General features: G+C 43.4%; 1 protein-coding gene across 2 annotated transcripts in view; it reads left to right on the forward strand.

Annotated features, from left to right (window-relative positions):
• The window catches only part of PANK2 (pantothenate kinase 2), a 54227-nt gene that overhangs the window by 19192 nt on the left and 17209 nt on the right, over positions 1 to 17826 (forward strand). For both annotated transcript variants that reach the window (XM_082267170.1, XM_082267171.1), the window contains exons 3-4: positions 6526 to 6779; positions 16875 to 17051. In XM_082267170.1, coding sequence (XP_082123296.1) covers positions 6526 to 6779; positions 16875 to 17051 — 431 coding nt within the window. The remainder of the gene's footprint in view (positions 1 to 6525; positions 6780 to 16874; positions 17052 to 17826) is intronic.

Consider the following 17826-nt stretch of genomic DNA (forward strand, 5'->3'; position numbering starts at 1 on the left):
TCCCTCTAGATGTCCTGCCGGAGCTGGCGCTGTGGAGGATGAGCCGGCGATCACCTGTGGGATGGCAGGAGGTGTGCTGATCCCTCGCCGGCAGCGGGTGGTGTGGGTCCGTGGATAGAAGGGCCGTGACGTCACTTCCTGGAGACAAGGTGAACCAGCTATTTCACCGGACTCTATACTGGGACTGCCTTCTAACCCTTAGTGCAGTATAGACTACTATAGCAGTTCTTATATTCTGTTTGCGACAATCTCTCTCCTCCAGATAAGTCACAAAGCAGAGTTTACTACCACTTTAACCACTTAAGCCCCAGAAGATTTTACCCCCTTCCTGACCAGGGGGTTTCTTGCGTTTTTTTTTTTTTTACTAACTTTAACGGACAATTGCGCGGTCGTGCGACGCTGTACCTAAACAAATTTTACGTCCTTTTTTTCCCACAAACAGAGCTTTCTTTTGGTGGTATATGATCACCTGTGCGATTTTTTTTTTTTTTTTGATCATGCGCTATAAACAAAAAAAGAGCGTAATTTTTGCAAAAATAACAATATTTTTTCACTTTTTTTTATATGAAATTCCCCCCCCAAAAAAAAAACATTTTCGGCCAAATTATTTTATGCTACATATGTTTGGTAAAATAAAAATCGCAAAAAGCGTATTTTGATTGGTTTGCGCAAAAGTTATCGCGTTTACTAACAAAGGGAAAGATTTTTGTCATTTTTGGTGTGCGTTTTTTTTTTTTTTTGCGGTACTGCGACATGGCGGCGGACAGATCGGACCCTTGACTGACATTTTTGACACTTTTGGGGGTACCAGTGACATTACTGCAGTAATCAGTGCTATATATATGCACTGTTACTGCAAAAATGACACTGGCAGGGAAGGGGTTAACTGTATTGGACAGGGAGGGGTTAAGTGTGTCCTAGGGGTGTGATTCTAACTGTAGTGGGAAAATGCTTTTGGTGTAAAAACAAAGATCAACGGTGCTACATAGTAGAACCGTCTGATCTTCATTTTTACACAGGGGAGAATGACAGGCGGCTTGTTTACATGAGCCGCTCTGCCTTTCTCCCGCTGTACCGACGATCAGCGGACATCGGGTCCGCCGGTCACACGCCCGCACTCTTCCCTGAACGAGCCGAGGCGGGCGCGCGCTCGCCCGCTATTGGCTCTAATAGTGACAGGCGAGTGACGTAGATCTACGTCACTCTGCCTGGCCAGGGCTGACTGCCGCAGTAAATATACTGTGCGCAGTCGGCAACCGGTTAACTGTGTAATCTATGCCAGCCTTTTTAAACCAGGGTGCCTTGATGTTTCTTCAAAATGCCTAAAAATTGCCAAAAATTTTTACAGGCCAACAGGTGGATCAAGCCTGCCTTCACAAAGCCACAGGTTTTCATTATGCACCATTTCAACCTTCCAGCCACCGGCATCCCAACAACCAGTGATGTCATCAGTGTTAAGTGTTGATCGCCTGCACAGCATCTTTATTTGACCCTCCCCTGCCCCTTTCCATTAACACTGGGGGGGTCACTTTAGCTGAGTGCTTGAGAGAAACTGAGGAAGATGAGAAAAACGCTACCATCAGTTCTGTGGCATGTCAACAGTAAAGCATCCAGAGACCATTCATGTGTGGGGTTGTTTCTCAGCCAAAGGAGTGGGCTCACTCACAATTTTGCCTAAAAAACACGCCATGAATAAATTATGGTACAAAAACATCCTCCCAGAAGAAATCTGAGGAATCATGCCTTTTCCAGCATGATGGAGCACCTTGCCATGAGGAAAAAGTGATAATGAAGTGGCTTGGGGAGCAAAACATGGACATTTTGAGTCCATGGCCAGGAAACTCCCCAGACCCTAATCCCATTGAGAACTTGTGGTCAATCCTCAAGAGGCAGGTGAGCAAAGAAAAACCCCACAAATTCTGACAAACTCCAAGCATTGATTATGCAATAATGGGCTACCATCAGTCAGGATGTGGCCCAGAAGTTGATTGACAGCATGCCAGGGAGAATTGCAGAGGTCCTAAAAATGAAGAGTCAACACTGCAGATATTAACTCTTTGCATAAACCTCATGTAATTGTCAATACAAATCTTTGACACTTCTAAAATGCTTGTATTTATACTTCAGTATATCATAGTGACATCTGACAAAAAGATCTAAAAACACTGAAGCAGCAGACTGTGAAAATTCATATTTGTTGTGTACTCAAAACTTTTGGCTACGACTGTATGTGCCCCTACTTGGGGTCCTCGCCCACCTGTTCAGCATTTTTACTATTTGTACATTTGACATGCCTACTGCCCCATATTTCATAACATGTCATGCATAAATGTGTATATTCTACTTCCTGTGGCTTTATATCAAATACTGCAGGTAGTCACTCTAGTATATAGCTGATGAGATGTGGTTAGTTAGACAGACAGAAGGGAGTGTTTGTTAGTTTATGTGAAATGGTTTGTTGATATTGTCATGTTCAAATATGACTGCCTTTATGCACATATATCAAGCTAATAAACCATTAAGTAAACACATTTTCCTAAAGCCCAACTGTTCAGAACGGAGTCCATTCTAATGGTGGTGACGATCCAACGTCAGGGGTATTTCCTCTCCTCTTTATATAAAGGATGCCTATCTTCACATTCCAATATGTGCCAGTCACCAGCGTTTTCTCCATTTTGCTGTCGGAGAAGAACATTATCAGTTTGTGGCGTTACCCTTTTTTTTTCTCGCTTCTGTTCCTCGGGTCTTCACAAAAGTTTGGGCTCCAGTGCTAGTCTTGCTACGCCAACGAAGGATCACGGTACTAGGCTACTTGGATGATCTTCTTCTGCTAACGGATTCTCCCTCTGCTCTGGTGCAGAACCTGAAGATCACAATACGAACTCTGTGGGAGTTCGGCTGGATTCTGTTTTTTTTAGAAGTCTGCCCTGGTTGCGTCCATAAAGCTGGACTATTTAGGCAGACTCTGGACTCGGCCGTAACTCCAGAAAATACAGACTGCAATTCGGCTCCTGCTGTCCAACAAATAGTCATCCCTCTGGACTAGCATGCGGGTGCTGGGCCTGATGGTATCTTCCTTCTAGGCTGTTCCGTTTGCACAGTTCCATACGAGGTCCCTGCAAAGGGAGATTCTGACCAAGTGGGACAAGACTCCGCAGTCTCTGGACAATCAGATCTGGCTGAGTTGGGGAACAAAGGAGTCCCTGATACGGTGGCTTCGATCTCCGCCGCTTCAGCTGGGAATATCCTTCCTCCCCTTGTATTGGACAGTGGTCACCACGGATGTCAGCCTGTCCGGCTGGGGAGGCGTCCTCAAGAAGCATTCTGCTCAGGGGATTTGGACGCTGGAAGAGTCCAGACTACTGATCAATGTCCTGGAACTCCGAGCGATCAGAATGTGCCTGGATCATTGGATGGATCGTCTTCAGGGATGCCCAGTGCTCATTCAGTAGGACAATGCCACGGCTGTGGCTTATGTCAATCGCCAAGGGGGCACAAGGAGTGCCCTGCAGCTCTGGAGGTAGCTGGCATTCTAAGATGGGCAGAACGGTTCGTTCCTGCCCTCTCTGCCGTACACTTTCCCATGGTGGAAAATTGGCAGGCGGACTACCTCAGTCGGCAGGCTTTGGACCACAGGGAGTGGTCCCTCATCTGGAGGTGTTTCATCAGCTGTGTCTAAGGTGGGGCACCCCGGAGTGGATCTGTCGGCGTCTCGGCTCAACAGAAAGGTATAGAGGTTTATGGCTTGGTCAAGGGTTCCGCAGGCGGACGCCGTAGACGTGCTGGTGGCCAGTGGGGTTAGTATCGTCTGATTGTATGCCTTCCCCCCCCTCTCAAGCTTCTGCCCAGGCTCTTATTCAGTATCGAGGCGAAAGGGATTCCGGTCATCTTAGTGGCCCCAGACTAGCCTCGCCAGTACGCCAAAGTTCCTTGGAAGCTTTCACTCGGAGGATCTGCCAAGGACCGAACTTCCATCCTGCTTTACAGTCGCTTGGCTTTGACGGCTTGGCTGTTGAACGCCAGGTGCTAAAGGATAGAGGCTTGTTTGAGTCGGTGATTCCTACGTTGTTAAAAGCTTTGAAGATGATCTACTATCGTACATGGAAGACGTACATTGCATTGTGTGAGTCTTTTTGTGGGGCATCCTTGCTCCTTCTGTGTTTCGGATCTTAACCTTCCTTCAATGGGGGGGGTTTGAACAGAAATTGGCCTTGAGTACCATGAAGGGCCAGGTATTGCTCTTGGCGGTCTTTCCAATGACCTTTTAGCCACGCGCTCCCTGGTGCTTGCTTTTCTTCTTACATTTGGTTCCTCCAGTGTGGGCCCTGTTGCCGCCTTTGGGATCTTAATTTTGGTGCTTTCAGCTCTACAGAAGCCTCCCTTTGAGAAATATTCGGGAGATTCCCCTGCTTACGCTGTCCCAGAAAGTGGCCTTTTGGTGGCTATCACCTCTGCTTGCAGGGTGTTGGAACTGGCGGCGTTATCCTGTCGTTCGCCTTATCTGGCGATTCACAAGGATAAGCTGGTGCTTCACCCCGGTCCTCAATCCTTCCTAAGGTTGTCTCTGATTTTCATTTGAATGAAGACATTGTGCTGCCTTACCTGTCTCCCAGGCCTAAACATCCGAAGGAAATTGACTTGCATGGTTTGGATGTGGTCCGGGCAATCGGGGTGTACCTGGCAGCCCAGGCGTCTTTCAGGAAGTCAGACACTCTATTTGTGTTCCACGGATGGACCTCGAAAAGGGTTGTCCGCTTTCTCTGCGACCATTTCCAGATGGATTGGACAGACAGTGGTTCAGGCCTATTCCATCAGGGGTCAGGTTCCTCCTTTCCCTGTCAAGGCACACTCTACTAGGGCGCTTAGTGCTTCCTGGGTCTTCCATCAAGTGTCTGATGCAGGTTTGCTAGGCAGCTACCTGGTCGTCGGTGCACACTTTTACAAAGCTTTTGATAAAGTGGATGTTTTGGCATCTGCGGATCCTTCATTTTGGTCGCAAGGTTTTGAAGGCTGTTGTTTAAGAGGACCTGATCCTGTTTTGGTTGAGCCCCTGTTGCCTGGTTGGCTAATATTTAGCCTTGGGAATTTTTTGCTGTTTCCCACCCCTCATGTTTAACACAGCTTTGGTATGTCCGAATGGTCAAGAATGACAGAAGCTGTGTCCATCAATGAACGGAAGAGAAAATGGGATTTTTGACTTACCTAAAATCCATTCCTCCGATGTTTGTTTGACGGACACAGCACCCACCCCTCTGTGGAGTTACAGGCGGTCCCCGGGTTACAAACAAGATAGGGACTGTAAGTTTGTTCTTAAGTCGAATTTGTTTGTAAGTCAGAACAGGTCCATTTTTTTTTTTTTAAGGCAACTCAATGAGAACTGGATTTTGAAAATTTGGGGTTGTTGTGGAAACAAGGATTGGTGATAAAGCTTCAGTGGAGACACCTTTTTCCCATGAGAACTCATACAGGTGTGAATTTTCCTTCCTAGGCCTAGATTTCTCCTCACTTCCTGTTGTCTCTCTCCGTTTGTAAGTAGGAGTCGTTTGTAAGTCAGATGTTCGTAACCCGGCGACCGCCTGTTCTGTATAATTTTCCTGACACTGCTTGCAACAGAACTGAGTGACTATAGCAGGGAGAGGGAGTATACCCCATGGGACTGCCCATGGGTGTAGCCAGAAGTTTTTTTCTGCCTAGTGTCCTACTCCTGTAAGAGGGCGGTATAACCCAATGGTCAAGAATGACAGGAGCATCAGAGAAATGGATTTTACGTAAGTAAAAAATATAATTTTTAATCACTTTCACTAAAATCAGTAATAATCAAATGCAGGCAGTAATTTAATATCCTAAAGAATAGATATATTTATATTGTTTTACAGATACAATTGGCCCTTTTCGGGCAACCAGTAATGGTGATGCGGCCCACGATGAAATGGAGTTTGACACGTCAGCTTTATAGAAATGCTCCTGTGCGTTTTGCATAACTGAAATGCCCATTTAGAATAACTTTTGTAAAGTATTAGAATTTTAGAAAAACGTTAATTGTTTTGTGACTTTTCATGACATTTACACACAACTGCCAGGACCTGTGTGGGGAAGTTTGTTATTGCATGTATCTAACTCTATTTATGTACTTCAGTTGAGCGGACATGTAACCACATAAAAAGCCTCCATTTTATATAGTAAAAACATTCACTGCTTGTACCTACCTGGTGCTTGTGCATCAATTATTAGGGCTTCTGTTGCTTTGTTGACATCTGAAAGAGTCGAGGGAGCAGAAAGAGCTAATAGGAAGAATTTTAGTTTTGAATGTGGAAACCTAAAATATTTTGCTATCATTTAGAGGATGATAATGTGCTAACCTTGAAACCTATTGTTGCCCATGCATTCCCATTTGTCTTTTATAATGCAGTGCATAGGTCAAAATTTTAACAAGAACTCTTATTGGTTATAAACAATGTAAAAATATGATCTTTTTAGCACAACAGCCTATTCTCACAATGAGTGCTTGTTTCTTTCATCTTTTAGGTCGGAGGACTAGAACTTTGCAAGCTTGATGAACTGGACTGCCTTATTAAAGGAGTACTCTTCATTGACTCTGTTGGCTTTAATGGTCAGTCGCAGTGTTTTTACCTGGAAAATCCCAAAGATTGTGAACATTGTCAGAAGATTCCTTATGCTCTAGAAAACCCCTACCCTCTCCTGCTAGTAAATATTGGTTCAGGGGTTAGCATCCTGGCTGTGTATTCCAAAGACAACTATAAACGGGTTACCGGCACCAGGTAAATGGCTCCAAGTATAACTTGGGTATGTGTTGTGTACTGTTAACAGGTCAAATGGACTCTTTGATGTGCCTGCACACAGGAATCTAGTAACTAGACCAGCCTTTTTCAACCAGGGTGCCCAGGCACCCTGGAGTGCCTTGAGGCTTCTTCAGGGGTGCCTTGGCTAAATGCCTAAAAATGTATCAAAAATTGTATACAAGCCAGCAGGTGGATGAAACCTGCCTTTTTTAGTTACACAAAGCCACACGTTTTTATTATGCACCACTTTCTAGACACTGGCATCCTAACAACCAATGTCATCAGTTGATCAGGAGGATGTCTGTTGCCTCCACAGCATCCTTGTTTGACCCTCTTCTGCCTCTCTCCCTTAGTGTTGGGGTCACATTAGCTGACTGATGGAGAGAAATTGAGGGAGAAGAGAAACATTGGAATACTAGTCAGTACCAGTTTGTAAAAGTGCATTTGCTTTTGAAGTAAAAAATCACCTCTAAAGTTGGGTGTGCTGTGTGTGTGGATGTTACTGCACTATGTTAAACTGATAAAATAGCTTTTTATATTTTATAATGGTGTGTGCCTTGGCTGAAAAAATGGTTGAGAAACACTGGACTAGATGTGTCTACAGTGGGTACGAAAGTATTCAGACCCCCTTAAATTTTTCACTCTTTGTTATATTGCAGCCATTTGCTAAAATCATTTAAGTTCATTCTTCCTCATGAATGTACACGCAGCTCCCCATATTGACGGAAAAACACAGAATTGTTGACATTGTTGCAGATTTATTAAAAAAAGAAAAACTGAAATATCACATGGTCCTAAGTATTCAGACCCTTTGCTGTGACACTCATATATTTAACTAGGCTTGTGACGGTATCAGATTTTCATGCTGCGATTAATTGATTAAGGTTTTGCCACGGTATACGGTATTATCACGGTATTCTATTATTAAATTTCCACCTCACTTCAATTTCATTGCTGAATTTAGGGGCTTTGGTTCACTTATGCACATTATTATATAGTCAGTCAGTACAGACTCTGTGAACCAGGCCTAAAATAGGTCATCAAGCAGTGTCTGGCCTAACTGGTGATAACTGGTTCTGGCGCTCGGCTCCGATCCGATGGCCTGGTCATTAAGAGGGCAAATCCTTGTGGTCAAGAAGTGGTTAAACCTGAAGGAGGTGTTGTTTATAAATTACTTTACTATTGCTTTAGGCCTGGTAAACATGTATGCGGGTTGGTGGTTCACATGTATGCGGGTTGGTGGTTCACATTTGCACAGGCATAGCAGCCCATTGATTTGAATGGGCTGCTATGCCCTCATTTTCCGCAGAAAAAAGGTGCATGCAGCATTTTTTTAAAATTCAGTGGCCTTGAAATCCATCCTGCTTTTGCACCATGCGACTAACCTGCAGTTCCTGCTCTGGCAAGCTTTCTGCATTTTTTGTATACGTGGGCACGGCATTTAAAAACAGTTTGCGTGTGCAGCAACGGCAGGTAAGTCGCATGGTGCAAAAGAAGGATGGATTTCATGGCCACTGCATTTTTTTAAATTCTGCATGCACCTTTTTTCAGCTGAAAACGCAGGCATAACAGCTCAAGCCCATTCACATCAATGGGCTGCTATGCCTGTGCAAATGTGGGCCCCCAACCCGCATACATGTGAACCAGGCCTAAAGCAATAGTAAAGTCATTAATTGGTTAAACCTGCAGGAGGACCGGTGTTTTTATCTATTAATGACTTTACTATTGCTTTAGGCCTGGTTCACATGTATGCGGGTTGGTGGTTCACATGTATGCGGGTTGGGGGCCCACATTTGCACAGGCATAGCAGCCCATTGATGTGAATGGGCTTGAGCTGCTATGCCTGCGTTTTCAGCTGAAAAAAGGTGCATGCAGAATTTAAAAAAATGCAGTGGCCATGAAATCCATCCTTCTTTTGCACCATGCGACTTACCTGCCGTTGCTGCACACGCAAACTGTTTATTTTTAAATGCCGTGCCCACGTATACAAAAAATGCAGAAAGCTTGCCAGAGCAGGAACTGCAGGTTAGTCGCATGGTGCAAAAGCAGGATGGATTTCAAGGCCACTGAATTTTAAAAAAATGCTGCATGCACCTTTTTTCTGCGGAAAATGAAGGCATAGCAGCCCGTTCAAATCAATGGGCTGCTATGCCTGTGCAAATGTGGGCCGCCAACCCGCATACATGTGAACCACCAACCCGCATACATGTGAACCAGGCCTAAAGCAATAGTAAAGTCATTAATAGATAAAAACACCGGTCCTCCTGCAGGTTTAACCACTTCTGGATCGCAAGGATTTGCCCCTTTAAAGACCAGGCCATCGGATCAGAGCGCCAGGACCAGTCATCACCAGGTAGGCCAGACACTGCTTGATGGCTATATAATAATGTAATGTGGGCTGCTATGCGTGTGTGTGTGTATATATATATTTATTAGAGCTGCACGATTCTGGCCAAAATGAGAATCACGATTTTTTAGCTTGGAATAAAGATCACGATTCTCTCACGATTCTCTGTGTAACAAAAAAAAAAAATTGGGATAACTTTACTGTTACGTTTTTTTTTTTTTTTTTTTTATTCATTAAAGTCTAATCATTGCGTTTGAAAGACTGCTGCGCAAATACAGTGTGACATAAAATATTACAACAATCGCCATTTTATTCTGTAGGGTCTCTGCTAAAAAAATATATAAAATGTTTGGGGGTTCTAAGTACTTTTCTAGCAAAAAAAAAACTGATTTTAACTTGCAAGCAGCAAGTGTCAGAAAAAGATCCAGTCTTTAAGAGGTTAAACTTCCTTTCTCCCTGGCAGAGGGAAGGAAAAGATACAAATGTAATCATTTTTGTTTATAGTTACTGGCAGACTGATGCTGAAAGGCTTAGCTGTGTGAGTGAATGAGTCATCCAGCTCACTGAAATGTATCAATTCACAAGTCAGGCAGACTTGACAGAGAAACTCGGTATTTTAAAAATGCCACAATAACAATACCGTGGCTATGCAATACCGCGATATATCGAATTACCGAAAACCGGCATATGTCTATATTTAACTCAGGTGCTTTCCATTTCTTCTGATCATCCTTGAGATGGTTCTACACCTTCATTTGAGTCCAACTGTGTTTGATTATACTGATTGGACTTGATTAGGAAAGCCACACACCTGTCTATATAAGACCTTCCAGATCACAATGCATGTGAGAGCAAATGAGAATCATGAGGTCAAAGGAACTGCCTGAAGAGCTCAGAGACAGAATTGTGGCAAGGCACAGATCTGGCCAAGGTTACAAAAAGATTTCTGCTGCACTTAAGGTTCCTAAGAGCACAGTGGCCTCCATAATCCTCAAATGGAAGACGTTTGGGACGACCAGAACCCTTCCTAGAGCCGTCCGGCCAAACTGAGCTATCGGGGGAGAAGAGCCTTGGTGAGAGAGGTAAGGAAGAACCCAAAGATCACTGTGGCTGAGCTCCAGAGATGCAGTCAGGAGATGGGAGAAAGTTGTAGAAAGTCAACCATCACTGCAGCCCTCCACCAGTCGGGGCTTTATGGCAGAGTGGCCCGATGGAAGCCTCTCCTCAGTGTAAGACACATGAAAGCCCGCATGGGAGTTTGCTAAAAAACACCTGAAGGACTCCAAGATGGTGAGAAATAAGATTCTCTGGTCTGATGAGACCAAAATAGAACTTTTTGGCCTTAATTCTAATGGTGGAGGTTCCCCATCCGGTGAGGACTGTGCGGAAGCTGGGAACAGCGTGGCAAGGGCCGACATACAAGCAGAGGAGACACGCTCCCTACATTTAAGCTCTGGTCCTTCCTAAGTTTGATATGAGACATGGAGTGACTACCCTCACTACTATGTCACTATACATTGCCTTTTTGAGCTTCCCAAAACGCACAGTCCTCCTCGTTAAAGAATTCTCTATGGAAATTGAGATATATGCCTGATTAATATATGTACAGACAAAAGAAATGATATGCTCCAGATGAAGCTTTTTTGTCTAAGAAAGCGAAACATGTCGAGCAAAGGTCATATATTACATGGTGAATGTTAACTTATATTTTCAGTCGACCCTGCTGACCGGCACCATACTGCTTGGGTGTCCGTCGGCGGTTCTTCTGATAACAAGCAATACGTTTCCAAGGATTATATGACTACTAATGATCTCGTACTTTGAACTGTATGTAAACCGACTTTTATAAGTTCTATGCACTGAGATATTGTACAACATAGACCATTGTTATGTGGTCTCATTGTGTCCTTAATACACAATTATTTGCCTGTATTTTTCTATGATTTTAAAATATTTAGCTTTGTATTGAATAAAAGAAATCTTTTTAACAAAACTCTTGTGCCCGAAATCTCTGTTTCCCAATCCTTCCAAATGTACTTAATTCTAAGCGGTATGTGTGGAGAAAACCAGGCACTGCTCATCACCTGTCCAATACAGTCTTAACAGTGAAGCATGGTGGTGGCAGCATCATGCTGTGGGGGTGTTTTTCAGCTGCAGGGACAGGACGACTGGTTGCAATCGAGGGAAAGATGAATGCGGCCAAGTACAGGGATATCCTGGACAAAAACCTTCTTCTCCAGAGTGCTCTGGACCTCAGACTGGGCCGAAGGTTTACCTTCCAACAAGACAATGACCCTAAGCACACAGCTAAAATAACGAAGGAGTGGCTTCACAACAACTCCGTGACTGTTCTTGAATGGCCCAGCCAGAGCCCTGACTTAAACCCAATTGAGCATCTCTGGAGAGACCTAAAAATGGCTGTCCACCAACGTTTACCATCCAACCTGACAGAACTGGAGAGGATCTGCAAGGAGGAATGGCAGAGGATCCCCAAATCCAGGTGTGAAAGACTTGTTGCATCTTTCCCAAAAAGACTCCTGGCTGTATTAGATCAAAAGGGGGCTTCTACTAAATACTGAGCAAAGGGTCTGAATACTTAGGACCATGTGATATTTCAGTTTTTCTTTTTTAATAAATCTGCAACAATGTCAACAATTCTGTGTTTTTCTGTCAGTATGGGGTGCTATGTGTACATTCATGAGGAAGAAGAATGAACTTAAATGATTTTAGCAAATGGTTGCAATATAACAAAGAGTGAAAAAATTAAAGGGGGTCTGAATACTTTCCGTACCCACTGTATATTAGCTAGTAAGCAAATCTGTTACTAAAGTAGAACTCCCTCCTCCAAACATCCTATATTAACTAACCTTTGCAAGAAAGATCTGTATGTGGACTTATTTAGGCTGCTTCAGTCCAGTCACCTGATCTTCCCTGCGTCAGCCAGCATGGGCTGCAGGGGAGAGGGAAGAGTACTCCACAACTGCCAGAATGCTTGTGAGCAGTGACATCACCTATAGGCTTACTATGGCCCATCTGTTGTCTGCGCTAACTCCTTCTTCTCTGAAGCTGCTGCTGGCTGACACAAGGGAGATTAGGTGACTGTATCGACCTGAAAATAGGTAAGTATACAGATATTTTTTGCACAGGTTAGTATAGGTGTTAGGAGAGGGAAGGTGCAGTTTTTTTTTAAGATTAATTGGGTATATCCCGCAATAATATTTTAATGCCCAACTCTGGGCAAAAAAAAAGTTTAAGGGAGTGGAGAAAGCTTATACTCGCCCGATCCTTCGCTTCATACACAAACTGTGCTCCCCCACGATCCAGTGGTTGGCTGCTTTTGGCATCCTTATGTCCAGAGCAATTCCGTGCTCACCCGCACACGACCGTGGGGAGGCAGCAGCCGCAAGGACTGGTCTTATGCAGGGAGGATTAGGTACAGTATCTCACAAGTGAGTACACCCCTCCACATTTTTGTAAATATTTTATTCTTTCTTTTCATGTGACAACACTGAAGAAATTACACTTTGCTACAATGTAAAGTAGTGAGTGTACAGCTTGTATAACAGTGTAAATTTGCTGTCCCCTCAAAATAACTACATACAGCCATTAATGTCTAAACCGCTGGCAACTGAAGTGAGTACACCCCTAAAGTAAAAATGTCCTAATTGGGCCCAATTAGCTATTTTCTCTCCACATTGTCATGTGACTCATTAGTGTTATAAGGTCTGTGGTGTGAATGGGGAGAAGGTGTGTTAAACTGGGTGTTAGCGCTCTCATTCTTACTGGTCACTGGAAGTTCAAAATGGCACCTTATGGCAAAGAACTCTGAGGGTCTGAAAAAAAAAAAAAGAATTGTTGCTCTACATAAAGATGGCCTAGACCAGTGATGGTGGACCTTGGCACCCCAGATGTTTTGGAACTACATTTCCCATGATGCTCAACTACACTGCAGAGTGCATGAGCATCATGGGAAATGTAGTTTCAATATATCTGGGGTGCCAAGCTTCGCCATCACTCGCCTAGGCTATAAGATTGCCAAGACCCTGAAACTGAGCTGCAGCACAGTGGCCAAGACAATACAGCGGTTTACCATGACAGCTTCCACTCAGAACAGGCCTCCCCATGGTCAACCAAAGATGTTGAGTGCACGTGCTCAGCATCATATCCAGAGGATGTCTTTGGGAAATGGACCATGTCCTGTGGTCTGATTAGTCCAAGATCAACTTATTTGGTTCAGATGGTGTCAAGCGTGTGTGGCAGCAACCAGGTGGGGAGTACAAAGGCAAGTGTGTCTTGCCTACAGTCAAGCGTTGTGGTGGGAGTGTCAGTCTGGGGCTGCATGAGTGCTGCCAGCACTGGGGAGCTACAGTTCATTAAGGAAACCATAAATGCCAACATGTACTGTGACATACTGAAGCGGAACATGATCCGCTCCCTTCAGAGACTGGGCTGCAGGGCAGTATTCCAACATAATAACCCCAAACACACCTCCAAGATGACCACTGCCTTTGCTAAAGAAGCTGAGGGTAAAGGGTATGGACTGGTTAAGCATGTCTCCAGATCTAAACCATATTGAGCAATCTGTGGGGCACCCTCAAACAAAAGGTGGAGGAGCGCAAGGTCTCTAACATTCGCCAGCTTCGTGATGTCGTCATGGAAGAGGAATCCAGTGGCAAAATGTGAAACTCTGGTGAACTCCATGCCCAAGAGGGTTAAGGCAGTGCTGGAAAATGATAATGGTCACACAAAATATTGACACTTTTGGCCCAATTTGGACATTTTCACTTAGGGCTGTACTCACTTTTGTTGCCAGCAGTTTAGACAATAATGGCTGTGTGTTGTCATTTTGAGGGGACAGCAAATTTACACTGTTATACAAGCTGTACACTAGAGCTGCACGATTAATCGTATGAAAATCGCGATCTCGATTCACCCCTCCTGACGATCTAACCCTGAAATATGCTCGATTCTTTGCATAGCAGAGAGAACAGCTGTGGAAAAAAAAAAAAAGCCTCCTGGCAAATGGCTATCAGCAAAGTCTCCCAGTAACTATAAACAAAAATGATTACATTGTATCTTTTCCTTCCCTCTGCCAGGGAGAAAGGAAGTTTAACCTCTTAAAGACTGGATCTTTTTCTGACATTTGTTGCTTGCAAGTTAAAATGTTTTTTTTGCTAGAAAAGTACTTAGAACCCCCAAACATTTTATATATTTTTTTTAGCAGAGACCCTACAGAATAAAATGGCGATTGTTGTAATATTTTATGTCACACTGTATTTGCACAGCAGTCTTTCAAACGCAATTACTAGACTTTAATGAATAAAAAAAAAACGTAACAGTAAAGTTATCCCAATTTTTTTTGTTACACAGAGAATCGTGAGAGAATCGTGATCTTTATTCCAAGCTAAAAAAATCGTGATTCTCATTTTGGCCAGAATCGTGCAGCTCTACTGTACACTCACTACCTCACATTGTAGCAAAGTGTCATTTTTTTTCAGTGTTGTCACATGAAAAGCTATAATAAAATATTCACAAAAATGTAAGGGGTGTACTTACTTTTTTGAGATACTGTAAGTATATTTGTTTTTTTAATCCCCTAAGACAAAAACAAACAGCTCAAAAGTGAGTATATCGGCGCAAACAATTAACTATAATCCAATACAGTGCAAAATAAAGCTGCTATACCAACTTAGTTTACCACTACAAAGCAATATCAAATATCCAAATAACGGTACAGCACTATATGAATCAAAGTGCACTCAGTGATTATATATAAACACAAAATCATACATACATCTGTGCAATATTGGTAAAGTGCTACAGTGCCAATAAAGTGTTTGTAATGTGATAAATATCAATCAATATGATATAATAAAAAATATTTAAATCATGAATACATAAGAATAAATAAAGAGTCCAGTGATATTGTGCAAAAAAGCTTGGCAACGATCCTTCAACCAGTGCTCACGGGTAGATCTGTGTGTTTCCACCACCACATAAACAATTGGCCTCTCACCTGAGGTTTCGACCTGTGTTTCACCCCAAGGTCAAAATAAACAGGTACAAGCAAGCAGGGGTTAACAAGCTCCTTATCTCCACTAGATCACTGTTGCCCAGAAATAGCCAAAATTGGAACAGGGTTCTCATTGTAGATGTAGCATAAAAAACAAAAGAGGCACAGGATCTAATGCTCTCAGTATGAACAGGGTTTTAATCTGGATAAGGTAGGTAAAAAAACTCACATGTGTGGACACTACATATAGTGCATGTAAACCGCAACACTCAATAGAAACTACCGAACTGGCTGTCGGCTTCCAGGTTGCCGGTAAACTCTGCTCCCCTATTCGCGTTGCGTCATCCGTCAATCAGACGCTAGACTGACTGAGGAAGTCTAGCTTCTGATTGACGGATAACGCATATAGGGGGGCGGAGTTTTCACCAGCAACCTGGAAGCCGACAGCCAGTTTGGTCGTTTTCTATAGAGTTTTGCGCTGTACATGCACTATATGTAGTGCCCACATGTGAGTTCTTTACCTACCTTATCCAGATTAAAACCCTGTTCATACTGAGAGCATTAGATCCTGTGCCTCCTTTGTTTTTTATGCTACATCTATGGTGAGAACCCTGTTCCAATGTTTGGCTATTTCTGGGCAGCAGTGATCTAGTGGAGATAAGGAGCTTGTTAACCCCTGCTTTGCTTGTACCTGCTTATTTTGACCTTGTGGTGAAACACAGGTCGAAACCTCAGGTGAGAGGCCAATTGTTTATGTGGTGGTGGAAACACACAGATCTACCCGTGAGCACTGGTTGAAGGATCGTCTCCAAGCTTTTTTGCACAAGTTTTTGCACAAGATCACTGGACTCTTTATTTATTCTTATGTATTCATGATTTAAATGTATTATATCATATTGATATTTATCACATTACAAACAGTTTATTGGTACTGTAGCACTTTACCAATATTGCACAGATGTATGTATGATTTTCTGTTTATATATAATCACTAAGTGCACTTTGGTTCATATAGCGCTGTACCGTTATTATTTGGATATAAAAATAAACAGCTGACCCGTGCAGTATGGGCACAGCCCAAGTGTATGGGAAAACCTGGTGTGTGTGTTTTTTTATTTTTTTTTTTTTTTTTACCGAAGTTGTGCTTACCCCTTGTATTACATTTAATGCTTAATTTTTTGTGTAAACTAAGATACTAGCATATGACTTTTGATCACCTATTGGAGACATTCATGTTTTATGGGCAGTTTTTAAAATCTGTTTTCCCCAGCAATATTTTTAGGTGACTCAACAATGCATAGTTCTTGCATGTAATCTTTAATGTAGCTTCGACTTAGGGCATATTCACATGGGCTGACTCCGCCAGCGGATCTGCCTGCTCAGCGGGGAATCTGTCCACACGGAGCAGGTGGATGACAGGTCCTTGTCCACTCCGCTTATGCAGAATGTCATCCGATCCACCAGACGGATGGTCAACGGATTCCCCCCATCTGTCTGTTTTTGGTGGATCGGATGTCACCAGGTATCAATGGACACATGTCTCTTTAAATCCGCCGCTCCATGGAGGACAATGGATGGTCCGATCTGGTCCGCCTGTGAGAAAGAGGCCTTCCATGCACTTATTATACTACTGTTAAAAAAACACGTTAACAGAATGGATAAATATATAGGCAAAGATATAATCTCATAACACTTTCTCTGTTGTGTTTTCCAGTCTTGGAGGAGGAACGTTTTTCGGTTTGTGCTGCCTTCTCACTGGCTGCTCCACTTTTGAAGAGGCTCTGGAAATGGCAGCCCTTGGAGAGAGCACGAAAGTGGATAAGCTTGTTCGTGACATTTACGGTGGGGATTATGACCGCTTTGGATTGCCAGGCTATGCGGTTGCCTCCAGGTAAGTCTACTCTAGCAACTTTAAATGCTGATGGTAGTATTTCTAAAGGACATGTTATTTGTTATACCATTCTTACTGATGGGCCATTCCTGGTGTTAACCAGTCAAAACGCTAACAAAACCCTGATTCGTTTTTCATCCTTGTTAAAATAATATACTGTGCATCCAGGAAAGTATTCACAGTGCTTAACTTTTTACACATTTTGTTATGTTACAGCATTGTTCCAAAATGGATCAAATTCATTATTTCTCTATTGTTCATTGACGGACGCAGTTCTCTCTGATCCATATCAGTAGTAGGATTATACTGCCCCCTACAGGAGTAGGACACTAGGCAGAAAAAAGTTCTGGCTACACCTATGGGCAGTCCCGGAGGGTACACCCTTTCTCTTCCTGCATAGGATGTCAGTTTTAATCTGCCTAGTCAGGAGTAAGGACCTAGTTCCTTGCTGGGATCTCTGGTCCAAGCATATAAAGTATTTTTTATGTCAATTTTTTTTTTTTTTTTCTTTTTTTTTTTTTCTCCGGAACTTTTTTCCTGTGAGATCTTCAAGCAATTATGCCGGACTGGGCAACAGACTGGACCTCCATATCCAGTGGTCCCCCCTAGGCTGGCCAGCAAGCATGTGCAGACTGTAGCTCTGTGCTGGGTCAGCCGCGACATAGTGCCACTGGACGGGAACTGGCCCTGCAAGTTAAACGTCTCGCCAGGACACACACAACAGGGTCTAGGCTTATGTTGCAGCGTCCCTATTTGGCCGACAGCCCCCCTACTC

This window comes from Pelophylax lessonae (assembly GCF_965119305.1).
Source record: "Pelophylax lessonae genome assembly, chromosome: 1".
Lineage (NCBI taxonomy): Eukaryota > Metazoa > Chordata > Amphibia > Anura > Ranidae > Pelophylax > Pelophylax lessonae.